This window comes from Salmo trutta, chromosome 7 (assembly GCF_901001165.1).
Source record: "Salmo trutta chromosome 7, fSalTru1.1, whole genome shotgun sequence".
In the NCBI taxonomy this organism is placed as follows: domain Eukaryota; kingdom Metazoa; phylum Chordata; class Actinopteri; order Salmoniformes; family Salmonidae; genus Salmo; species Salmo trutta.
Window position 1 is genome coordinate 760,707 of NC_042963.1, and position 27,034 is coordinate 787,740.

Below are 27,034 nucleotides of genomic sequence, written 5' to 3' on the forward strand. Positions count from 1 at the left end.
GGACACTGACTGTAGGCCTATAACCTCTCACATGTAGCCTAATATAATATTAACTCCTGCAGAATTAGGCTATGCATTTCCTGGAGTGAAATTATACAACATATGTTAATTTTGTCTCAGGAACAGGAGTGGAGAAATATATTTTTCAGCATCTCTATAGAGAAAATGTGAATGCGCATGTAATGTGCTTTCTTTGAAATTGTTTTGCAAGCAAAAAGTATTTCAACCACATACAATATGCATCCAAGACTAACTGAAGTCTTATCAGAAACGTGTTTCGTCATTTTCTCAGCTTTTCATTTCCTTAAAACGGATGGCATTTGGACATTTCGCACAGGACCAATGTTTCCATTGTTTTGCAGTTATTACGTTTTCTCCCCGGTCCCTAAATGAAACACACAACTTTACCGGTCAGTGGAGGCTCTTCAGAGGAGGAAGGGGAAGTGATTTTCATTAAAAAAAACAGTGAAACATTAACCTCATAAGGATCCACCCCTTTTTTTCAGTTATCGCCTGAAATGACATACCCAAATCTAACTGCCTGCAGCCCAGGATATGCATATTCATGGTACCATTTGAAAGGAATGTAGGAGAATATAACACAGATCTGGTAAAAGACAATACAAAGAAGAAAAAAAAACGTTATTTTGTATTCATTTTGTATTATTTTCCTATTTTGTTGCCTTACAACCTGGAATTAAAATAGATTTTTGGGGGGGTTTGTTTCATTTGATTTACACAACATGCTTACTACTTTGAAGATGCAAAATATGTTTTATTGTTAAATAAACAAGAAATAAGACAAAAAAACTTAACTTGAGCATTCATAACTATTCACCCCCCCAAAGAATACTTTGTAGAGCCACCCTTTGCAGCAATTACAGCTGCAAGTCTCTTGGGGTATATCTCTATAAGCTTGGCACATCTAGCCACTGGGAGTTTTGCCCTTTCTTCAAGACAAATCTGCTCAAGCTCCTTCAAGTTGGATGGGTTCCGCTGGTGTACAGCAATCTTTAAGTCATACCACAGATTCTCAATTGGATTGAGGTCTGGGCTTTGACTAGGCCATTCCAAGCCATTTAAATGTTTCCCTTTAAACCACTCGAGTGAGCACTACTTTATTTAGTCTTCTGGGGCAACAAGTTATGACTGAAGAGAAGTTCCATGTTTCAGACTATATTTGACAAACAAATTACCTACCAAACGTCGGAAATTATAATATGGCCTACCAAATGTTGTAAATTATAAGCAGAAACGAGTCTAAATTAGGGGTGAAAGTTGCTAGTAGTAAATGAATTATAGTAGGCTAAATTATTATGGAATTATTATGAGGGATAAAACTGTGCAGGTAGCATACTTTTTGAAGTGGTTTGACAATCAGATAAAACATCATCACACAACACACATGATATGTGAAACTAAAACAACAGTAAACAGGATAAGATGTTTTACATCCCACACTATTCCATCTTAGATCAGCCTATCCCAGGCATTTGTCCAGGTTTCTCATAACCGAGATACAAACTATTTTGGGTTATTGTAAACGGGATAGGTTTATTTGCATCAACTCAAAAACAGAATACTTCAGTATCCCGAATAATACCGGGATAGTGGTTTACATGAAAACGTGGTCACAGACACACAGCATGTGAAGCTGCAGGCACAGAAATGGTTGCTATACCCAGGAGTTGGTCACAGATGCACCACACCTACCTGCAGGTGAAGAGCAGTATCTTGTCGCGGCTGCAACCACGGGCACACTTCACAATGCTCAACTTCCTGCTTTTGGTATGGAGGGCAGAGTCTGGCAGTTGGACCAATCTCACGCCATCACTCCTCTGGTAGTCCTGTAATGCATTCCTCCTGCACTCTAACATACACACAGTATGAAATTAAGGTGTTGAATGCAGTGTCCAGCCCCTGGCCAGTGAGGCTGTATTGATTTTCCCATCAGGACTGAGACAAACCCAGCAGCATCATGATGTTAAATTATCATGGTTTTAACCCCATTAATATGAATCTCTTAATGGGATGCACACTCATCACTCCTTGTCCCCTTACTGACATACTCACTGACGGACTGATAACTCTCTTCTCCTCTCCTCCGTTTCAGCTGGGACACACTCACCTACCCCCCTACCCTTTCACATAGTTTATTTCCACCCCTTCCTTTCCAGCAGGGACTGATACGCTCATGTTCCACATCCACTCAATGCTGTGGTTCTCATCCCCCCCCCCCCCCACACACACACGCACACACACAATGCAGTGTTGACTCACACGTAAACAGCCCAGTAGCAGACAGTCAGGCTATATCTCTGTTTAGTCTTAATACTCCAGTATTCTCCTCCTCAATAAATGTAACAGAGAAAAAAGTGTAATAAGAGCCACAATATGGAAGAATACCTATACAAGTAGTATCAATAGCCTATAGCAAACATTTCTTTCTTTCTAAATAGTGAAAGCTGACTGGGATCAGCGAGTTCACGCCAGACTCGTCTAGAAGCTTTAGAATGACTGTTTACTCTGAGTGAAACCTGTATGAATTTAGCCTATTTCCACCAACACATCAAGCGGAATATCGACATGAGAGCGGAGAGAGTTACGTCTGGCGCTTCAGCTCCATATACATCGTTTTACATAAAACGCACAGGTGCTTCTCTTAATTAGCTTTAAAAAAAATCATGTTACGCAAGTTTGCTGTAGAACCATCACAGAACGTCTAGAGATGGGCTCCAAAGTTTCTATATTCCTCACAGAAAGCTGTGCGGAATTTTATTTTTTTACAGTTTAAAACTTACCAAGCTAACTTGAAAGGTAACGGATTTAAACAGGTTATTATGATGTGATTTTCTACAAAACAACACATCCACCGTTCGACTACGTAAAATAAGATTTTGCAACGTGCCAGGTGAGGAGAGGGAGGGGAGAAAAGTTAAACAACAAACTGCTGAATCTCAATTAGCCTACAACTAGAAAGTCTGAAATGCCCTGGCGACTGTCTCCCAAACTTACCTGAATAACGGATGATTAAGAGAGTAAAAATAATGTTGTAAATCCACATAGTTGCTGCAAAGGCTGTTCACGATATAAACGATTATTGATATCCCAATAATAGTAACGGTGTTGTCGTTCGTTGACAAGGTCCAGACAGCGGGACGGAGGTACTGGGGTTGTTCACTCAGCTACAGCACAGATGCCTCTTAGTAGAAACACACTATGGATCTCTCTCTCCCCCTCCATCTCAGCACTCTCCTCCCACTTTATTGCTCTACTACACTCACTCACTGTTTAACAACACATTGAGTACCGTAGTCAAGGTACACTGAGTGTACAAAACATTAGGAACAACTGCTCTTTCCATGACATAGACTGACCATGTGCATCCAGGTGAAAGCTATGATCCCCTATTATTGTCAGCTGTTAAATCCACTTCAATCAGTGTAGATGAAGGGGAGGACACAGGTTAAAGAATATGTTTTTTACTTTGAGAGATGGATCATGTACGTGTGCCATTCAGAAGGTGAATTGGCAAGACAAAATATTTAAGTGCATTTGAACGGGGTATGGTAGTAGGTAAGTATGTCAAGAAATGCAATAATGCTTTTCACGCTCAACAATTTCTCATGTGTATCAAGAATGGTCCTTCCACCCAAGTACATCCAGCCAACTTGACACAACTGTGGGAAGCATTGGAGTCAACATGGGCCAACTGTAGAGTCCATGCCCCCGACAAATTGCGGCTGTTCTAAAGGAGCAAAACGGGATGCAACTCAATATTAGGTCAAAGTGTTCCTAATTTTTTGTACACAGTTTATATCTCGGTGAAAAAGTTATAAGGAAAATCATTAGGTATTAATTAGTGGAAAAGTTCCCCTGATGACAGCATCAGACCCATGAGCTGGAGTGTCAGGATTTATCTCAGCTTTTACAAACAGTTCTGTCTTCATGGAGGACACACAGCATCCTAAACCTCCGCTCTTCCATATCTCCTGGGACATGGGGAATCTCATCACGTCATCGCCCCCTCATCATGTCATCGCCCCTAAATGCGCACACACACACACACACACACACACACACACACACACACACACACACACACACACACACACACACACACACACACACACACACATTCTATGCATCTCCATGTCTCTCTCTCTCTCTCTATTCTCTCTCTCTGCAGATGACTAATAGGAGGTTTTGTATTATTATTATAAACCAGTCATGCTCTTTGATAATAAACCATCTATACCAATGAATCAGGGTCTCAAACTCTCATAACCACACACACACACACACACACACACACACACACACACACACACGTAACTACTGTAGCAGCAGATGTGTTGGGATCATTCAGATGTTATGGTTTGAGTAAATCTCCATTAGTCCTCTATAACGATCTGATATAGAAGTGTTTGTGTGTGTGTTTTGAAATTAGACTAAGATTAGACTTCTAAACTCAGCAAAAAAATACATGTCCTCTCACTGTCAACTGCGTTTATTTTCAGCAAACTTAACATGTGTAAATATTTGTATGAACATAACAAGATTCAACAACTGAGACATAAACTGAACAAGTTCCACAGACATGTGACTAACAGAAATGGAATAATGTGTCCCTGAACAAAGAGGGGGTCAAAATCAAAAGTAACAGTCAGTATCTGGTGTGGCCACCAGCTGCATTAAGTACCGCAATGCATCTCCTCCTCATGGACTGCAACAGATTTGCCAGTTCTTTCTGTGAGATGTTACCCCACTCTTCCACCAAGGCACCTGCAAGTTCCCAGACATTTCTGGGGGGAATGGCCCTAGCCCTCACCCTCCAATCCAACAGGTCCAAGATATGCTCAATGGGATTGAGATCCGGGCTCTTTGCTGGCAATGTCAGAACAGTCACATTCCTGTCTTGCAGGAAATCACGCACAGAACGAGCAGTATGGCTGGTGGCATTGTCATGCTGGAGGGTCATGTCAGGATGAGCCTGCAGGAAGGGTACCACATGAGGGAGGAGGATGTCTTCCCTATAACGCACAGAGCTGAGATTGCCTGCGATGACAACAAGCTCAGTCCGATGATGCTGTGACACACCGCCCCAGACCATGACGGACCCTCCACCTCCAAATTGAACCCCGCTCCAGAGTACAGGACTCAGTATAACGCTCATTCCTTCGACGATAAACGTGAATACGACCATCACCCCCGGTTAGACAAAACAGCGGCTCGTCAGTGAAGAGCACTTTTATCCAGTCCAGTCTGGTCCAGCAATGGTGGGTTTGTGCCCATAGGCGACGTTGTTGCTGGTGATGTCTGGTAAGGACCTGCCTTACAACAGTTCTACAAGCCCTCAGTCCAGCCTCTCTCAGCCTATTGCGGATAGTCTGAGCACTGATGGAGGGATTGTGCGTTCCTGGTGTATCTTGGGCAGTTGTTGTTGCCATCCTGTCCCGCAGGTGTGATGTTCGGATTGTTAGGTTGCGTCAATCAAATCTGGTATCACAGAATTTAACACTAAGTCACTGAATATATTCTCAGCTTTTTTATTCAATATAATTAGTCAAGCGAGTAAATGGTAAATGCAATCTTCGTATATACGGGTTCACTGTAACACCTCGCAGGGCAAACTGAGAACTGAGTGACACATCCTTTGCTTTTCATGAAATACTCTGAAGGAGAGAGTTCCCGCTCACTGCTGGCCTGTCAGAGGGAGGATGAGCGTGGTTTAAACTTACTCATCCTATCGTTGGCGTGCAGGCTGGTCCCAGCCTCTAGACGCATCTTTGTTGCCAAGCATAGTTGTCTTCTAGCTTATCTTCATGTGTGTACCCGAGAGTCAGACACCCAAGGACAGTGCCTGTTTTTATGCTACAGTTAGGACAGTTTCTGCTTTTGTGCTACAGCTATCTTCCATTCTACCAGCCCCTCCCGTACACCTGTCCTTGAGCGGCCCCACAACCAGGCATTGTGTGTGTGTGTCACGAGTCTACTCAGCCTACACTCCTACAAGCCAGCAACCCTCCAGTTAGTCATCTCTATTATATGTTGCTCAATCTATGTTAATACAATATAAACCTCTTAGTGCATTACAGTCCGTTCATACTTAGGCCTACATCTACTGTAAATGGTAATGCATCACATCTAATATGTGAAATAAAACCCAACAGGATGTACCGGTCCTGTGCAGGTGTTGTTACACTTGGTCTGCCCCTGCGAGGGCGATCAGCTGTCCGTCCTGTCTCCCTGTAGCGCTGTCTTAGGCGTCTCACAGTACGGACATTGCAATTTATTGCCCTGGCCACATCTGCAGTCCTCATGCCTCCTTGCAGCATGCCTAAGGCACGTTCACGCAGATGAGCAGAGACCCTGGGCATCTTTCTTTTTGTGTTTTTCAGAGTCAGTAGAAAGGCCTCTTTAGTGTCCTAAGTTTTCATAACTGTGACCTTAATTGCCTGCCGTCTGTAAGTTGTTAGTGTCTTAACGACCATCCCACAGGTGCATGTTCATTAATTGTTTATGGTTCATTGAACAAGCATGGGAAACAGTGTTTAAACCCTTTAGAATGAAGATCTGTTATTTTGATTTTTACAAATTATCTTTGAAAGACAGGGTCCTGAAAATGGGATGTTTCCTTTTATGCTGAGTTTAGTAGCTAGCTCACTGTTACATACCACTGGAACCATTTAAGACTGAATGGAGGCATGAGTTGTTTGGAACTTTGGTTTCACTTGCCATTGCCTTGTCTGAAATTGTAAATCATGAAAACTGAAAATAGTAATAAATATATACAGTCGTAAGTGTACATACACCTTAGCCAAATACATTTAAACTCAGTTTTTCACAATTCCTGACGTTTAATCCTAGTAAAAATTATTCTTAGGTCAGTTAGGATCACCACTTTATTTTAAGAATGTGAAATGTCAGAATAATAGTAGAGAGAATGATTTATTTCAGCTTTTATTTCTTTCATCACATTCCCAGTGGGTCAGAAGTTTACACACTCAATTAGTATTTGGTAGCATTGCCTTTAAATTGTTTAACTTGCATCAAACATTTCGGGTAGCCTTCCACAAACTTCCCACAATAGGTTGGGTGAAGTTTGGCCCATTCCTCCTGACAGAGCTGGTGTAACTGAGTCAGATTTGTAGGCCTCCTTGCTCGCTCACACGTTTTCAGTTCTGCCCACACATTTTCTATGGGATTGAGGTCATGGCTTTGTGATGGCCACTCCAATACCTTGACTTTGTTGTCCTTGAGCCATTTTGCCACAACTTTGGAAGTAGGCTTGGGGTCAATGTCCATTTGGAAGACCCATTTGTGACCAAGCTTTAACTTCCTGACTGATGTCTTGAGATGCTGCTTCAATATATCCACATAATTTTCCTCTTCATGATGCCATCTATTTTGTGAAGTGCACCAGTCCCTCCTGTAGAAAAGCACCCCCACAACATGATGCTGCCACTCCTGTGCTTCACGGTTGGGATGGTGTCCTTCGGCTTGCAAGCCTCCCCCTTTTTCCTCCAAACATAACAATGGTCATTATGGCCAAACAGTTCTATTTTTGTTTCATCAGACCAGAGGACATTTCTCCAAAAAGTACGATCTTTGTCCCCATGTGCAGTTGCAAACTGTAGTCTGGCTGTTTTATGGCGGTTTTGGAGCAGTGGCTTCTTCCTTGCTGAGCGGCCTTTCAGGTTATGTCGACATAGGACTCGTTTTACTGTGGATATAGATACTTTTGTACCTGTTTCCTCCAGCATCTTCACAAGGTCCTTTGCTGTTGTTCTGGAATTGATTTGCAATTATCGCACCAAAGTACGTTCACCTCTAGGAGACAGAACCCATCTCCTTTCTGAGCGGTATGACGGCTGCATGGTCCCATGATGTTTATACTTTCGTACAGTTATTTGTACAGATGAACGTGGTACCTTCAGGCGTTTGGAAATTGCTCCCAAGGATGAACCAGACTTGTGGAGTTCTACCATTTTTTTTTCTGAGGTCTTGGCTGATTTCTTTAGATTTTCCCATGATGTCAAGCAAAGAGGCACTGAGTTTGAAGGTCGGCCTTGAAATACATCCACAGATACACCTCCAATTGACTCAAATGATGTCAATTAGCCTATCAGAAGCTTCTAAAGCCATGACATTATTTTCTGGAATTTTCCAAGCTGTTTAAATGCACAGTCAACTTAGTGTATGTGAACTTCTGATTGTGATAAGTGAAATAATCTGTCTGTAAACAATTGTTGGAAAAATTACTTGTGTCATGTACAAAGTAGATGTTCTAACCGACTTGCCAAAACTATAGTTTGTTAACAAGAAATTTGTGGAGTGGTTGAAAAATGAGTTTTAATGACTCCAACCTAAGTGTATGTAAACCTCCGACTTCAACTGTACAGTAGGCCTATATTAAAAAAACAGCTCCTCAACCTGCACTTTGTAAGCATCCAGTTCAACCTACCACATTTGCAAGTTAATAAGGGTGCAGGCACATTCTTAAAATGTTGGTTTGGAACTGGGCATCACTGGTGTAGAGGGGGTAGGGGGTAATAGGATCTATGGGCTAATTTGATTTCCTCCAAATTTGCCAGGCACCAGGGTAATTTGTGTGTTTGCGTGGCGTGTGCGCATGTAGAGGTCATGTTTCATCTGCTACAAATTTTCTAGACCTTTTTATTTATTTATTTTACCTTTATTTTACCAGGTAAGTCAACTGAGAATACATTCTCATTTACTGCAATGACCTGGGGAATACCTCAAGCTGACCTTTACCCCTTCTCCCTCTCTCCTCCCTCTCTCCCTCTCTCTCTCTTCCTTGAGCCATCTTTCTCTCTTCTTCGCTTCATCTTTTCTCTTCTCTCTCGTCAGACCTAGAGTGACCCAACAGGCCTGTTGAGGGAGGGAAGGAAGAAGGCAGATGGGGAGTGAGATTAGGCTAGTGGCCAATACTGACAAAGGGCTTTCATTTTTTAGATACCCATACCCAATGTAGAACAAAATATAACCAAGTTTTTTCCACATCTCTAATATCTCTCATTTATGAAATGGATGGTTGTGAAAAAGTTAATGTAGCCCAATATTACAAGCTCTGATATTGCTAAAATTGTAAATACAAGTAGTTAGTTCACTACATGCAAAAATAAACAGCATTGGGATATCGTAATGCATCTTAGAAATATATACCTGCTAATACATATGCAGAAATATCAACTAGGTATATTTCTGATGAATGTAAGCTAACTCTTTTTGGTAGCTGATTAATAGAAAACTTTCCAAGTCAAATGTGCTCTTATTCAAAAATGTGTACAGTTATACATGTTTTTTAATGTTCTGGCTATTGTAGTCTAATAGGTTCTAAGGAAAACAAGTGGGCTCAGACAGTAAAAATTGACATTTATTTTCAGTCAAAGGTTGCTCTTTGGATTTTATACTGAATAAAAATATAAACGCAACCTGCAACAATTTCATATAAGGAAATTAGTCTATTTAAATCAATTCATTAGGCCCTAATCTATGGATTTCACATGACTGGGCAAGAGTGCAGCCATTGGAGGGTACAGGCCCACCCACTGGGGAGGCAGGCCCAGCCAATTAGAATGAGTTTTTCATCACAAAAGTTTTTTTTATAACAGACAGAAATATTGAGGGAGAGGTTGTTGTCCTAGCACTACACTGCCAGGTCTCTGACCTCCTGCCTATAGGCTGTCTCATCGTTGTCTGTGATCAGGCCTACCACTGTTGTGTCGTCAGCAAACTTAATGATGGTGTTGGAGTCGTGCTTGGTCACGCAGTCGTGGATGAACAGGGAGTACAGGAGGGGACAAAGCACACACCCCTGAGGGACCCCAGTGTTGAGGATCATCGTGGCAGATGTGTTTTTGCCTACCCTTACCACGAGGAGGCGGCCCGTCAGGAAGTCCTGGATCCAGTTGCAGAGGGAGGTGTTTAGTCCCAGGGTCCATAGCTAAGTGATGAGCTTTATTGGCACTATGGTGTTGAACGCTGAGCTGTAGTCAATGAACAGCATTCTCACATAGGTGTTCCTTTTGTCCAGGTGGAAAAGGGCAGTGTAGAGTGCGATTGAGATTGCGTCATGTGTGGATCTGTTGGGGCGGTATGCCAATTGGAGTGGGTCTAGGGTTTCCCGCATGATGGTGCTGATGTGAGCCATGACTAGCCGGGGCAGTAATCATTTATGAGGGTTACCTTCGCTTTCTTGGGCACAGGGACTATGGCGGTCTGTTTGAAACATGTAGGTATTACAGCCTCGGTCAGGGAGACGTTGAAAATGTCAGTGAAGACACACTTGCCAGTTGGTCCTTGCATGCTTTGAGTACACGTCCTGGTAATCTGTCTGGCCCCATGGCTTTGTGAATGTTGACCTGCTTAACTTCTTTGGGATAGGGGGCAGTATTTTCACGGCTGGATAAAAAACGTACCCGATTTAATCTGGTTACTACTCCTGCCCAGAAAGTAGAATATGCATATAATTAGTAGATTTGGATAGAAAACACTCTAAAGTTTCTAAAACTGTTTGAATGGTGTCTGTGAGTATAACATAACTCATATGGTAGGCCAAAACCTGAGAAGATTCCATACAGGAAGTGCCCTGTCTGATAATTTGTTGTCCTTCTGTTGCATCTCTATCGACATTACAGCATCTGTGCTGTAACGTGACACTTTCTAAGGCTTCCATTGGCTCTCTAAAGCCGCCAGAAAGTGGAATCGGGTGTCTGCTGTCTCTGGGCAAAGTATAGGAGCAGAGTTTGTAAGTGGTCAGCCTGGGGACAGTGAGACTGGAGATACACGGTCATGAGAACTCGCCATGTTTTTCTTTCAGTCTTTGAATGAATACAACTGTGTAATCTGAGGGAATTTTGTGTCTCTAAAATGGTCATACAATTGGCAGCTCTGTTTTTTGGTAAATTCTTTCCAATGTGTCTAGTAATTATCTTTCTGTTTTCTCATGATTTGGTTGGGTCTAATTGTGTTGCTGTTCTGGTTGTAGAATTTAACAGTTCTTGTCTGGATTTTGATAATTAGCAGGTATAGTCATGCATTATTTGGTGTTTTACGTTGTACACAGAGGATGTTTTTGCAGAATACTGCATGCAGAGTCTCAATATGGTGAGATCTCACAACCATAAAGGGCAAAGGGTTCTATAACTGATTCAGGTATTTTGTGGAAGTTACCTGTGGTGCTGATGTTTAGGCCGAGGTATGTATTTGTTTTTTTGTGCTCTAGGGCAACGGTGTCTAGATGGAATTTGTATTTGTGTTCCTGGCAACTGGACCTTTTTTGGAACAGCATTATTTTTGTCTTACTGAGATTTACTGTCAGGGCCCAGGTCTGACAGAACCTGAGCAGAAGATCTAGGTGCTGCTGTAGGCCCTCCTTGGTTGGAGACAGAAGAACCAGATCATCAGCAAACAGTAGACATGTGTGATGTCGGGTGCTGCAGACTGTTCTAGAGCCCTGGCCATGTTTTATTTTTATTTCACCTTTATTTAACCAGGTAGGCTAGTTGAGAACAAGTTCTCATTTACAACTGCGACCTGGCCAAGATAAAGCGTAAGCAATTTGACACATACAACAACACAGAGTTACACATGGAATAAACAAAACATACAGTCAATAATACAGTAGAACAAAACAAAACAAAAAGTCTATATACAGTGAGTGCAAATGAGGTAAGGCAATAAATAGGCCATGGTGGCAAAGTAATTACAATATAGCAATTAAACACTGGAATGGTAGATGTGTAGAAAATGAATGTGCAAGTAGAGATACTGGGGTGCAAAGGAGCAAGATAAATAAATAAATACAGTATGGGGATGAGGTAGGTAGATAGATGATGGGCTGGGTGGTTGTCATCAACATATACGTCAACATTCTGTTGATGTAGAGCAAGCTGCATCCCTGTCTCACTACAAAGCCTTGTGGAAATACATTTGTGTGTTTTTCTGCCAATTTTATTGCAGACTTGTTATTTGTGAAATGTTATGTCATATGCAAATGTGTCTCCACTTTTGTGGATTGGGGTGATCAGTCCTTAGTTCCAAATATTGGGGAAGATGCCAGAGCTGAGGATGATGTGAAAGAGTTTAAGTATAGCCAATTGTTGTCTGTATATTTGATCATTTCATTGAGGATACCATCAACACCACAGGCCTTTTTGGGTTGGAGGGTTTCATTTTGTCCTGTAGTTCATTCAAGGTAATTGGAGAATCCAGTGGGTTCTGGTAGTCTTTAATAGTTGATTCTAATATTTGTAATTGATCATCTATATGTTTTTGCTGTTTGGAGAAGTTTATCCATACATCTCCATTTTAGATAGATAATTCTTTGTGTTGTTGTTTGTTTAGTGTTTTCCAATTTTCCCAGAAGTGGTTAGAGTCTATGGATTCTTCAATTACATTGAGCTGATTTCTGATGTGCTGTTCCTTCCTTTTCCGTAGTGTATTTCTGTATTGTTTAGTGATTCACCACAGTGAAGGTGTAGACTCAGGTTTTCTGGGTCTCTATGTTTTTGGTGGGACAGGTTTTTCAATTTTTTTCTTAGGTTTTTACATTCTTCATCAAACCATTTGTCATTGTTGTTCATTTTCTTAGGTTGTCTGCTTGACATGTTTAGATCTGATAGGGAAGCTGAGAGGTCAAATATACTGTTAAGGCTTTCTACTGCCATGTTTAGATCTGATAGGGAAGCTGAGAGGTCAAATATACTGTTAAGGCTTTCTACTGCCATGTTTAGATTTGATAGGGAAGCTGAAAGGTGAAATATACTGTTAAGGCTTTCTACTGCCATGTTTAGATTTGATAGGGAAGCTGAAAGGTGAAATATACTGTTAAGGCTTTCTACTGCCATGTTTAGATCTGATAGGGAAGCTGAGAGGTCAGTTGGTAGAGCATGGTGTCTGCAACGCCAGCATGGTGTGTGCAACGCCAGGGTTGTGGGTTCGATTCCCACGGGGGGCCAGTACAAAAAAAATACATGAAATGAAATGTATGCATTCACTACTGTAAGTCGCTCTGGATAAGAGCGTCTGCTAAATGACTAAAATGTAATGTAAATGTAACGTTGCCCGGTTGGAATATTATCGCTATTATATGAGAAAAATAGCATAAAAATTGATTTTAAACAGCGTTTGACATGCTTCTAAGTACGGTAATGGAATATTTCGATTTTTTTTGTCACGAAATGTGCTCGCGCGTTACCCTTCGGATAGTGACCTGAACGCACGAACAAAACGGAGCTATTTGAATATAACTATGGATTATTTGGAACCAAAACAACATTTGTTGTTGAAGTAGAAGTCCTGGGAGTGCATTCTGACGAAGAACAGCAAAGGTAATCCAATTTTTCTTATAGTAATTCTGAGTTTAGGTGACCCCGAAGTTGGCGGGTGTCAAAATAGCTAGCCGTGATGACCGAGCTATGTACTCAGAATATTGCAAAATGTGCTTTCGCCGAAAAGCTATTTTAAAATCGGACATAGCGATTGCATAAAGGAGTTCTGTATCTATAATTCTTAAAATAATTGTTATGTATTTTGTCGTTTATCATGAGTAATTTAGTAAATTCACCGGAAGTGTTCGGTGGGTATGCTAGTTCTGAACATCACATGCTAATGTAAAAAGCTGGTTTTTGATATAAATATTAACTTGATTGAACAGAACATGCATGTATTGTATAACATAACGTCCTAGGAGTGTCATCTGATGAAGATCATCAAAGGTTAGTGCTGCATTTAGCTGTGGTTTGGGTTTATGTGACATATATGCTTGCTTGGAAAATGGCTGTGTGATTATTTGTGTCTATGTACTCTCCTAACATAATCTAATGTTTTGCTTTCGCTGTAAAGCCTTTTTGAAATCGGACAATGTGGTTAGATTAACGAGAGTCTTATCTTTAAAATGGTGTAAAATAGTTGATTGTTTGAGAAAATTCAATTGTGGTATTTTAGTTGGTTTTGTATTTCGCGCCGTGCGATGCCATTGGCTGTTGGCTAGGGGTTCCGCTAGCGGAACGTCTGTCCTCAACAGGTTAACAGTCTTGCTCATATTGGCTATGGAGAGCGTGATCACACAGTCATCTTCAACAGCTGGTGCTCTCATGCATGCTTCAGTGTTGCTTGCCTCGAAGTGAGCATTAAAGGCATTTAGCTCGTCTGGTAGGCTCGCGTCACTGGGCAGCTCGCGGCTGGGTTTCCCTTTGTTGTCCGTTATATTTTTCAAGTCGTGCCATATCTGACGAGCGTCAGAGCCGGTGTAGTAGGATTCAATCTTAGTCCTGTATTGACGCCTTGCCTGTTTGATGGTTCGTCTGAGGGCATAGCAGGATTTCTTGTAAGCATCCAGATTAGTGTCCCGCTCCTTGAAAGCGGCAGCTCTAGCCTTTAGATCGGTGTGGATGTTGCCTGTAATCAATGGCTTCAGGTTTGGAATTGTACGTACGGTTACTGTGAGGACGACGTCGTCGATGCACTTATTGATGAAGCCGGTGACTGAGGGAGTATACTCCTCAATGACATTGGATGAATCCCGTAACATATTCCAGTCCGTGCTTGCAAAAAAGTCCTGTAGAATAGCATCAGTGTAATCTGACCACGGCACACCTGTTAACAAGGCACACCTGTTAATTGAAATGCGTTCCAGGTGTCTACCTTATGACGCTGGTTGAGACAATACCAAGAGTGTGCAAAGCTGTCATCAAGGCAAAGGTTGTCTACTTTGAAGAATCTTAAACATAAAATATATTTTGATTTGTTTAACACTTTTTTGGTTACTACATGATTCCATATGTGTTATTTCATAGTTTATGTCTTCACTATTATTCTACAATATAGAAAATTGTACAAATTAAGAAAAACCCTTGAATGAGTAGGTGTGTCCAAACTTTTGACTGGTACTGTACATGTTTTTAATCAAAGACATCTTTCAGATTTGTGTACTCTAATTATGACCTGTACGCAATACAATTTTTTGTGTAATTCAACTATGTTGGGAATCCAATAGGCCTGCCATAATTACACTCAAACACCATTGTCTGGATATAGAAAAAGCAGCAGACTGCATGGCATGGCAACACAAAGTATTCCAAGTCACAAGCCTCTAAGGATCAATGAGGAAACTCAGAGGCTCCAATGAAAGGAAAGAGAACCCTGGACACCATCTCCCTAGCTCTACAACTTGCCCCCACTGTGGGATAACTTGTGCCTCCAGGATTGGGCTCTTAAGTCACCTCCGTATTATTTACAAGTAAACTTTGATTTATTGCTAGTCCAAAACGGCTGCCTGAATCCAACATGACTTTCGCTGGCTCACTACATTTGTGTACCACATTGGTGTATGCGCTCTTATGCTGTTCGGGTTGAGCTGGCACATTTCCTCAAAAATAATGTCCACCACCCTGTCTTTCTGCCCTGGAGCTGCCGTATGAGTTGACTTGGTGACATTATGGTGTATGGGGAGGATGCAAAAACACACGATGACAAGCGCATAAGGCAGGTGTTCACTACAATGATCCAACACAACCTGACACTTATTGACAAGAAATGCCATTAACTTAGTGGACCTTCACATGTCATAGAAAATTGTGCCTATTAAGTGTTAATGCCATCCTGAATCTCCCAGTCTGCCCTGGATTTCATGTACATGTTGACTTGGTGACATTGTGGTGTATGGGGAGGACCCAACCACTTATGATGACACGTTCATAAGGTAGGTGTTCACCACATTGTACATCAACTCCAAGGCTATAACATAACAAAATGTGGAAAAAGTCAAGGGGACTGAATAATTTCCGAATACTCTGTATTTGGCCTTTTGTTTTAGGTTATTGTCATGCTGAATTTGTCTCCCAGTGTTTGTTGGAAAGCAGACTGAACCAGGTTTTCCTTTTGGACTTTACCTGCTTTGATCTATTCCATTTCTTTTATCCCCAAAAATTCCCTAGTCCTTGCCAATGACAAGCTCCCAAGCGGCGCAGTGATCTAAGGCACTGCATCTCAGTGCTAGCGGGCATCACTACAGACCCTGGTTCAATTCCAAGCTGTATCACAACCAGCCGTGATTGGGAGTTCCATACAGTGGTACACAATTGGCCTAGTGTCGTCCGGGTTAATGTTTGGCCCGGGGTAGGATGTCATTGTAAAATAATAATTTGTGCTTAACTGACTTGCCTACTTCAATAAAGATTTAAAAAATACCCAGAACATGAAAATATGAAGACTGGTACTCAGTGATGTGTTGGATTTGCCCCAAACATTATGCTTTGTATCCAGGACATAAAGATTCTTTGCCACATTTTGTGCAGTTTTACTTTATTGCCTTATTCAAAACAGGATGCATGTTTTAGAATATTTTTATTCTGTACAGGCTTCCTTCTTTTCACTCGGTCATTTGGGATAGTATTGTGGAGTAACTACAACGTTGTTGATCCATCCTCAGTTTTCTGCTATCACAGCCATTAAACTCTGTAACTGTTTTAAAGACACCATCGGCCTCATGGTTAAATCCCTGAGCAGTTTCCTACCTCTCCGGCTATGGAGTTAGGAAGGATACCTGTATCTTTGTAGTGACTGGGTGTATTGATACTCCATCCAAAGTGTAATTAATAACTTCACCATGCTCAAAGAGATATTAAATGTCTGCTTTATTTAAATGATTTTCCATCTTCCAATAGGTGCGCTTCTTTGCAAGCTATTGGAAAACCTCCCTAGTCTTCCTGGTTGAATCTATGTTTGAAATGCCTTGCTTGACTGAGGGACCTTACAGATAATTGTATGTGTAGGGGTACAGAGATGAGGTAGTCATAAAAAAAAATCACATTTAACACTTATTGCACACAAAGTGAGTTCATGCAACTTATTATGTGACTTGCTAAGCACATTTTTACTCCTGAACTGAATACTTATTGACTCAAGACATTTCAGCTTTTCATTTTTTATTAATTTGCAAACATTTCTAAAAACATAATTCCACTTTGACATTATGGGGTTTTTGTGTGTAGGCCAGTGACACAAAATCTAAATGTAATCAGTTTTAAATTCAGGCTGTAACAACAAAAATGTGGAAAAAGTAAAGTGTGTGAATACTTTCTGAAGGCACTGTAAAGGAATATGTAGGACTGCTTGACTTTTTGCCACATTCAATATAAAAAAACACGTAGGTCAATTAGGTTTTGAAAATATCAAAGGGCAGATCTGTTTGTGACAGTCCTTTCACGGACTCTCCTTCACTACCAGACAACCAACCATTGTACCACTGGAATATCCTCAGCATCATTCAGGCTGGTATAACATTCCAGTTAGTCAATGAGTCTCGAGTGCCTGAAATGGAATCTGCCCTTGTCGCTGCAAAAGTCATCAACGCAAGGGCATTTCGTATTCTTTTCACTTTTTCTCCCCAATTGGTAGTTACAGTCTTGTCCCATCGCTGCAACTCTCGTACGGACACGGGAGAGTCCCCCGAAACATGGCCCTGCCACACCGCACTGCTCACTTAACTCAGAAGCCAGCCGCACCGTTGTGTCGGAGGAAACACCGTACAACTGGCGACCGAAGTAGGCATGCATGAGCACGGACTGCCACAGGAGTAGCTAGAGCAGACATCTCGGCCGGTCAAACCCTCCCCTAACCCAGACGACACTGGGCCAATTGTGCGCCACCTCATGGATCTCCTGGTAACAGCCAGCTGCGATACAGCCTGGGATCAATCCTGGGTCTGTAGTGACACCTCTAGCACTGCGATTCAGTGCCTTAGACCACTGTACCACTCGGGAAGCCCTATTTCTCACCCAGATTTGAACCTAAATATGATATTACATTTTTTGTTGTTGATTTCACATTGAATTCACGTTATTTGACAACTCAACCAAATGTAAATCAAAACTAGACGTTGAACTGACGTCTGTGCCCAGTGGCTATGTGCTTGTGTCGTGAAAAACCTGAACACACATTGAAAAGCTAGTTGGCTTCAGCTATTCAAACACACTCATAGTCCTAGTTATACCAAGAGCATTATGGAAACCCTTTTAAAGACAGAATAACACAACACAAATTAAAACAGGGCAGTATCTTTGTAGGCGAACGAGTAAATTCAGTTGGCCATATTTGAAGCAGAATCATTTTTTTTACACCACAACAGTCGTCTTTATGGGCATGAGTGTTGTATACAATTTAAAAATATATATGCCTCATTTACAAAATGTATATTTACACGTGATTTAACCTCCACAAATGGTATTATGACAGCCATATTGGATTTGAGGCCAAATCCAGGCTGACCCCAAAGATAATCTGTGGTAGACCCGCTGACTAAATTGCAAGAGTAAGGGGTAAAGATACAAAATCCTTCAAGGAACCTTGAACCCCAAAAATGTAATTTCGATGTCTGAGCCCACTTGTTTCCTTAGAGCCGATTACAATAACCACAATGTCAAAATACATGTGTAACTGTATGTATTTTTGTCAAGCGGGACCATACAGCACTGAATGAGAGCACACTTGACTTGGAAGTTGTCTATTAGAGCTTGCGATATAGGATTACATTAGTTTATGTGGCCCATCCCCCTCCAGCCTGGCATTATTCTGCACTGTTTGAGTTTAGGGCAAGGGTTACCAAACTTTTTTGGCCCAGGACCCCTGGGCTACCCTTCACCAGTTATGAGCTGGTGAAGGGTAGCCTACCATGAATTTTATGGTGATTTCAAGACAACTGGAAACTCGTAAAAATACGAGGTCAAATCATGACGTCAGTGAACTTCAGGTTGGAAAGTCAGAGCTCTAGAAAGAGGCCCAAATTCCCGAGCTGGAATTCCGAGTTGGATGACTGTTCAAAAAAAAAATCCCAGTAGGAGGTTGTTTCTTTATGAGTTCCCAGTTATCTTGAACGCACTGAAATCTAAAGTCAGAGATTCCCGAGTTTCCAGTTCCAAGTTCCCAGTTGTTTTGAACACAGCATTAATGCTCAGAAGGAGAAGGAAGCGTATTCCCTTTGACCTGCCCGCCGTCCCGTGATAGATGGAGCCCCATCTGTGCAAAAGCCCATGTGGAATCCCATGTGGAATCTGTTTTTCGTCAATATAGCCAGGCAGCACACTGAACATCCCATATGCCGTTTTATGCTCAGGAATCGTGAGACAGAACAAGATGTCCTCGTGAATAGCATCCCCTGACATGTATAGCGAACATAAGTCAATGCATGGGCATCTCGGCCTTCACAGCTAAAGTCCATTTGGAGAGCATAAGCTGTGGAGTTTGAGTCGTTCAGTCAGTGTTTTTGTATTTAAACAGTGATATCTGACAAAGGTATTGTTGTAAGTTTCTGTGCCTCCGCCTCCCCACACATTGTTTTCACCATATCAATTGCGGACGGTAATATCAGCGTCTCTGCAACAGTGTGTGGTTTCATAGCGTAGCGGGACCAACCATTCACGGTGGGAATGATTCAAGTGCAAAGGTCAAGTGCAGCCTTTTCCCATGATCTAAGGGCACTCTCTGGTTGAATTTTATCTTTGAGATTTTAATAATTTTTCTTTATATTTTTAAGGTTAAGCACATTACAATGATTTTGAGATACAAAGACAATATTATAATATTTTTGTATTTGTATATATCATTTTTTTTCAGGGTTTTGGAAATTCTCCTGTAACCCTATTTTCCTATCAGCCAACCCCACATGGGGTCGTCACCCCTAGATTGGGAACTGTTGGTTTAGGGGTGCGTCACAAAATCTATAAATGTAACCAATTTTGCAGCAATTTATTTCATAAAAAGGCGGCATTAGAGACGTGAAGAAAACAAATACAAAAATGTGGAGGCCTTGCCACTAGCCTAGACTGGGTGATTCTGAAGGATGAGGAGTTTGGGGAGTGGGGTCTCAGATATGTACCTCTAATTGGGGGTAAAGGAAATAAAAACATCCTTTTATAAACATATTCCTGTGTCCTGCTGTGTGTGTGTGTGTGTGTGTGTTTGTTTAGAGGGCGTAAACACAGACACAGTGTCAGACGATCCTGCTGTAAACAAACACACACATCCTGTCAGACCACCACTGCTAATTAAAACGTGCTGACAGGCACAGTCCACACACACACACACACACACACACACACACACACACACACACACAGACATTCTTTTGCTACATAAACATGGTATGTTGTTCTGTAGCTAACTATAAATTAAACTACTACATTTTGATGTTGCAATCATTATATACATTGTCAAACCTCCTTCCAGTCTGTAAACCAAGGCCCTTAGACTTTTAACTGTTGCCAGACACACACACACTCCCTAATGATATACAGCAGCTCCTTCTCAATCCACCAGATACACACACACACATACATACGTGCATGCACAGACACACACACAGACAGGGGCGTCATGAACCCATTATTTTAGAGGGGGCACGAAGTACTTGAGGATGGAACAGCTTTATCATTATGACAAATTCTGTCAAAAATATATTTTTCTGCAAAGGTCAGTGGTTCCCAAACTCGGAATTGAAATGGGGTCCCCTGAGAAAAACTATAATCTTATCAAACAAAGTAAAAACTTGTTTCTCTCAAATGAGTATAGAATACAACCTTTTAGTTTCAACTAAGGGCCTTTTACAGTATTATAATGAATTTCTGTGTCATTATTATGTGTTGGACAAGCCTGCGAGACCTAAAACTGAGAGAATATGAACACACAGAGTTAACTAGTGAATATCCTTTTTTCAAAGTGGGATCCCATGCATTTTCTAGTGTCAATTTGGTGTTGTGTTCAGAAAAAGTTTGGGAACCCCCTTGCATAGGTTATCAAAGCATACCTCTCAGGGTAGCCTAGTGGTTAGAGTGTTGGACTAGTAACCAAAAGGTTGCAAGTTCAAATCCCTGAGCTGACAAGGTACAAATCTGTTGTTCTGCCCCTGAACAGGCAGTTAACCCACTGTTCCTAGACTGTCATTGAAAATAAGAATTTGTTCTTAACTGACTTGCCTAGCTAAATAAAAACCTGTTAAATAGTGATTTTAGTGAGGATGTCATTCTGACTGTTGTAAATCAAACATCTGAATATACTGCATTAACATTTTATTTATTTGACCTTTATTTAACTAACAAATTCTTATTTTCAATGACAGTCTAGGAACAGTAAGTTAACTGCCCTGTTCAGGGGCAGAACAACAGATTTTTACCTTGTCAGCTTGGGGATTCGATCTTGCAAACTTTCGGTTTCAAGTCCAACGTTCTAACCACTAGGCTAACATGCCTAAGATATTAAATCGATGAAGGAAAAAGGAAACCGCACACTGCCCTTGATAGTATCACTCATCTTTAATAAGCTTTACGTATCGGCCTCACGGCCTTTGTCAGAGCTTAATATTAAATCAAAATTACAACACAGGACATGGGATCATAACCCACATCATCAATACAGGCACATATCATGGCATCATAATTAATACACAAATATTATGATATTATCATAGAGAGTCAGATTACATTTAAAGCAAGTATTTTTCTGCATATCTAAGCATACCTCTTGATCAGTCTGTATCCTCCTGACTGGTGGTTATTGTTTTAAAGGTACTAAATATGCATCTCTGCTAAAATCTGGGTAAAAGATTGAAAGAACTGTGAGTCTAATTCAGTACATTTAGTAATGGCTTGCTTTTCTAAAGTAGGCATGCCAGCTAAGGTAGTTAGACAAGCTACTCTAACTTGACTGAATGGCTGAAATGGCTTGGTAGCTAGTTATGAGGTGGGAGAATGGGAACCTTTCCAGCTGGCAAGCTATAGCCAACTTCATAAAATTGTTAGGTGGCTAGTATTGCAGAGAAACAAAACTTTTTGTGGTATTTATTCCCTTCATCGGCAGCTAAAATCAAGTCAAGTCACTCTACACTCACGCTCCTCCTCCACTGACAATACTGTCTGCATGCACTAGTGTCTAGCATCCTGACTAGCATATCTCGTGGTGCACCTTGGAAGGAACCACTTACTAGGGAGAATAGGGTGAGGTACTCTTTGCCTGATCCAGTCAGTGTCCCACCTCTGCAAAATAACGCTGACAGATCTTTCATAAATAATTATGATAAAACGTGGGCTTAAAAAGGAAGTAATTAATTTAATATCTGAAAAATGTAAATACAGGACAAATCTGAGGGGGCATGTACCCTTGTGCCCCCTATGGGCATGATGCATCTGCACACAGACACACACACACCCAAAGACAAACCTTATCAGTTATTCAGTGTTTGTCCTTTGTTGCGAGTGTTTCTGGGTGTTGATGTGAATCAATCCCCGAGTAGAATACCCTGTCCTTTTGTATATCCCACTAACCATAACGGTTTAACTCACACATCCTTTACCATTCTATACATATGTCACACACAGAGAGAATAGACCACGTTTTACATACAAGACCATTCCACGTTAAGAGGAAAGAAATAGAGTTGTTCCACTACTGTCGTGCCAGCTGATAAAGGTGTTATACCTGCGGTTTCCTCAAAACGGGACTTTGGTGATTAATGACTGGGATGACTTATCACTATAACACCGCCTCATGTTCATTTCACCGTGGCATGTTGTAATGAGTATGTACCATCACCAGCCATACATCTGGGACAACCAACTTGTGTTGTCTGGTGGACATTGTTAATTCACCCTGTGGATAGGGTGGAGAGAGAAGCAGTTTTTTTACCACGTGCGTGTGTATTTGTGTCAGAACTGATATTTGTAATTAGCATGTTGATAGTTAACATGATGCACGCTATGCCAAACAGGGTTCAGGTGGGGTCACGCACACACACCTGCTTTTGGTAGTGAACCCTCTGCAATGCCCCTGTGTGTGTGTCTGTGTGAGATTGATTACCCTCTGAAGAAGCGGGGACCCAGCAGCTGGGAATGATCTACTACACATGCTGGCACCCCATCTACAAAATGAATCTCTGTTCAGTCTCCTGTGTGTGTGTGTGTGTGTGTGTGTGTGTGTTTGGTGGGAGGGGGGCGTCTAAGGGGACTTTACAGGGCGGTAGCCAGAGCGCTACACTCTGATGACTGCCATATACCTTAAACCACCAACAGATGACTTATTACAGTGTCTAAATGGAACATGTTCCGCTGACAATATTCACCTGGAGAGGGTTCCCTGTTTTTCCACTGACAACAGAAACACACGCACGTGCAAACACATTTTAAATACTTTATTTGAATCCACCACACACAGACACACACATTTGTTTTACTATCCTTGTGGGGACCAAGCAATTGATTCCCATTCAAAATCCTATTTTCCCTAACACTAACAGCTAACCCTACTTCTAACTCTAACCGTAATTGTCAACCTAACCCTTACTGTATGCCTAAAATATCATTTTTCCTTGTGGGGACCTGTGAAATGTCCCCACTTGTCTGAATTTTCCTTGTTTTACTATCCTTGTGATGACTTCTGGTCCCCACAAGGATAGTAAAACCAAACACAAACACACACCTGGGGACCCTGCATCCCGCTGATCCTGTAGGTTAGGTTGGGAATGTTGACTTTAATTCCAGCACCCACAGGAGAATCAAAGGAATACTGGGGCATGTTAGGATTTATTGTTGACTGATTCCAAATTGACTTCCAAAATGGTGGGTTGTACTATCTAGAACCTAAAAGGGTTCCTCAGCTGTCTCCATTGGAGAACCCTTTAAAGAACTCTTTCTGGTTCAAAGTTTGGGGTCCCGGTGTCCACGTACGATACATGTAGCTCAGTGTGTGGAAACATTTCATCACAGGTAAGATATTCAACTTGTTTAGTATAGTATAGTCCACTCACTACATGTGGCTATACAGTCCGTTTGTTACTCCACTCACTACATGTGGCTGTATAGTCCGTTTGTTATTCCACTCACTACATGTGGCTGTATAGTCCGTTTGTTACTCCACTCACTACATGTGGCTGTATAGTCCGTTTGTTAGTCCACTCACTACATGTGGCTGTATAGTCCGTTTGTTACTCCACTCACTACATGTGGCTGTATAGTCCGTTTGTTATTCCACTCACTACATGTGGCTGTATAGTCCGTTTGTTATTCCACTCACTACATGTGGCTGTATAGTCCGTTTGTTACTCCACTCAATACATGTGGCTGTTTAGTCCGTTTGTTACTCCACTCACTACATGTGGCTGTATAGTCCGTTTGTTAGTCCACTCACTACATGTGGCTGTATAGTCCGTTTGTTAGTCCACTCACTACATGTGGCTGTATAGTCCGTTTGTTATTCCACTCACTACATGTGGCTGTATAGTCCGTTTGTTACTCCACTCAATACATGTGGCTGTATAGTCCGTTTGTTACTCCACTCACTACATGTGGCTGTACAGTCCGTTTGTTACTCCACTCACTACATGTGGCTGTATAGTCCGTTTGTTAGTCCACTCACTACATGTGGCTGTATAGTCCGTTTGTTACTCCACTCACTACATGTGGCTGTATAGTCCGTTTGTTACTCCACTCACTACATGTGGCTGTATAGTCCGTTTGTTAGTCCACTCACTACATGTGGCTGTATAGTCCGTTTGTTACTCCACTCAATACATGTGGCTGTATAGTCCGTTTGTTACTCCACTCACTACATGTGGCTGTATAGTCCGTTTGTTACTCCACTCACTACATGTGGCTGTATAGTCCGTTTGTTACTCCACTCACTACATGTGGCTGTATAGTCCGTTTGTTACTCCACTCACTACATGTGGCTGTATAGTCCGTTTGTTACTCCACTCACTACATGTGGCTGTATAGTCCGTTTGTTACTCCACTCACTACATGTGGCTGTATAGTCCGTTTGTTACTCCACTCACTACATGTGGCTGTATAGTCCGTTTGTTACGCCACTCACTACATGTGGCTGTACAGTCCGTTTGTTACTCCACTCACTACATGTGGCTGTACAGTCCGTTTGTTACTCCACTCACTACATGTGGCTGTATAGTCCGTTTGTTACTCCACTCAATACATGTGGCTGTATAGTCCGTTTGTTACTCCACTCACTACATGTGGCTGTATAGTCCGTTTGTTACTCCACTCACTACATGTGGCTGTATAGTCCGTTTGTTACTCCACTCACTACATGTGGCTGTATAGTCCGTTTGTTACTCCACTCACTACATGTGGCTGTATAGTCCGTTTGTTACTCCACTCACTACATGTGGCTGTATAGTCCGTTTGTTACTCCACTCACTACATGTGGCTGTATAGTCCGTTTGTTACGCCACTCACTACATGTGGCTGTATAGTCCGTTTGTTACTCCACTCACTACATGTGGCTGTACAGTCCGTTTGTTACTCCACTCACTACATGTGGCTGTATAGTCCGTTTGTTACTCCACTCACTACATGTGGCTGTATAGTCCGTTTGTTACTCCACTCACTACATGTGGCTGTATAGTCCGTTTGTTACTCCACTCACTACATGTGGCTGTATAGTCCATTTGTTACTCCACTCACTACATGTGGCTGTATAGTCCGTTTGTTACTCCACTCACTACATGTGGCTATATAGTCTGTTTGTTACTCCACTCACTACATGTGACTGTATAGTCCGTTTGTTACTCCACTCACTACATGTGGCTGTATAGTCCGTTTGTTACTCCACTCACTACATGTGGCTGTATAGTCCGTTTGTTACTCCACTCTACATGTGGCTGTATAGTCAGTTTGTTTGTGGTGTTGGTCTTGGCTAGCTTAATGTTCTGGATGGTAGTTAGCTAGCTTTCACTTACGTGGCTGCTAGTGCTGTCATGAAAAGGGGCATGAGGGAAGCACTACAATATTATGTTTTCTCAGTAAGTGAGAACGCTCATGAGCAGGCAATTTTGAAAAGTCATATTTAGACATGTTTTACTTAAATGTAGATTTGTAATTGACTAAAACAAACAGACAACAAGAAAATAGCTTTTGAAAAATGATGACCCTGCTTATGGGAACAAACCTTCCCCTCTGCTCTGACTGGAACAACTAATCTACAACCAATTAAAATGAAGGTCAGAGGTCAACTAAATTAGGGCCACTTGATTAGAGATGTTTATTCAGGCTAGGTCTAATGGCCGTATGGTTAAGGTTAGGTTCATGGTCTTTCTTATGGCCTCGGGGTGGTTGTGGCCAGTTTACTAATGAGGATCAAATGTCTATATCAACGCACAGTGCTCTGATCAGAGACAGTGCTTGTCTTTCTCTCAGCTGAACATCATAGTTCCCACGTTCAATATAGCACAACTCAGAAACACATAGCAGTGTGCTGACTCTTTATGTGTAAGGTAATGTTATTTCAGTCAAAAATAAGGCTTTTTTTCCTGTGACCGTTTCTGAAGTTGAGGTAATTCCTTTATCCCCCCTCCTCTCTCTCCTTCGCTCACTCTCTCTCTCTTCCTCAGTCTCCGTTAACTCTGAGCACTGGCATGTAAGGAGATAGCCTTCACCATGGCTGCTATGAGCCCCATCAGTACAGACAAGGAGTCACATTACACACAGACCCCCCAGGCTAACCATCCCTTCACACACACACCAAGACCGGCCAGTACAGCCCAACGTGATCCTTTTGAGCTTTCCTTTCCCAGTATAACAAACACAAAGCTCAAAAAATGAACAGTAGTTGAATTTATCCAAATATAACATCGGATAAACAACAACAACAACATAAACCTAAAGACACTCTGGCCTGTCACAGCCGTGATGCTTGACCAGAGCAGAAAATAGGTCAAGTCGGTTTCTCCCCGTCAAGACATCACAGAGAGAGGGGACTTGTGGGCCCATCCAGGGACACAGTCTGGTACAGGGGACATGCTATGTCACTACACATCTCTCTGTCTTTCATCTGCATGGACACCTGTCCACGGTAATGCTGTGTGGGTATGTGTGTGTTCGTGGGGCAAAGAAAGCAGCACTGCCATCACATTACACTGAGGTATTAGAACAATCATTCTGATTGAAGAAAGAAGAAGGCATATGCACTATATTTCTCCAAAAGCATCTTAGATACAACATTTGCA

General features: G+C 41.7%; 1 protein-coding gene across 2 annotated transcripts in view; it reads right to left on the reverse strand.

Annotated features, from left to right (window-relative positions):
- LOC115196709 (hepatocyte growth factor) overlaps positions 1 to 27,034 on the reverse strand; it is a 51,620-nt gene that overhangs the window by 23,741 nt on the left and 845 nt on the right. Inside the window, exons 1-2 of one of the 2 annotated variants that reach the window (XM_029757552.1) lie at positions 3,016 to 3,256; positions 1,714 to 1,870 (exon numbers count right to left, since the gene is read on the reverse strand). In XM_029757552.1, the coding sequence (XP_029613412.1) occupies positions 1,714 to 1,870; positions 3,016 to 3,064 (206 nt within the window). In that variant the 5' untranslated portion in view covers positions 3,065 to 3,256. Of the gene's footprint in view, positions 1 to 1,713; positions 1,871 to 3,015; positions 3,257 to 27,034 lie in introns of those variants that run through there. The other variant, XM_029757551.1, reaches the window with a different exon arrangement.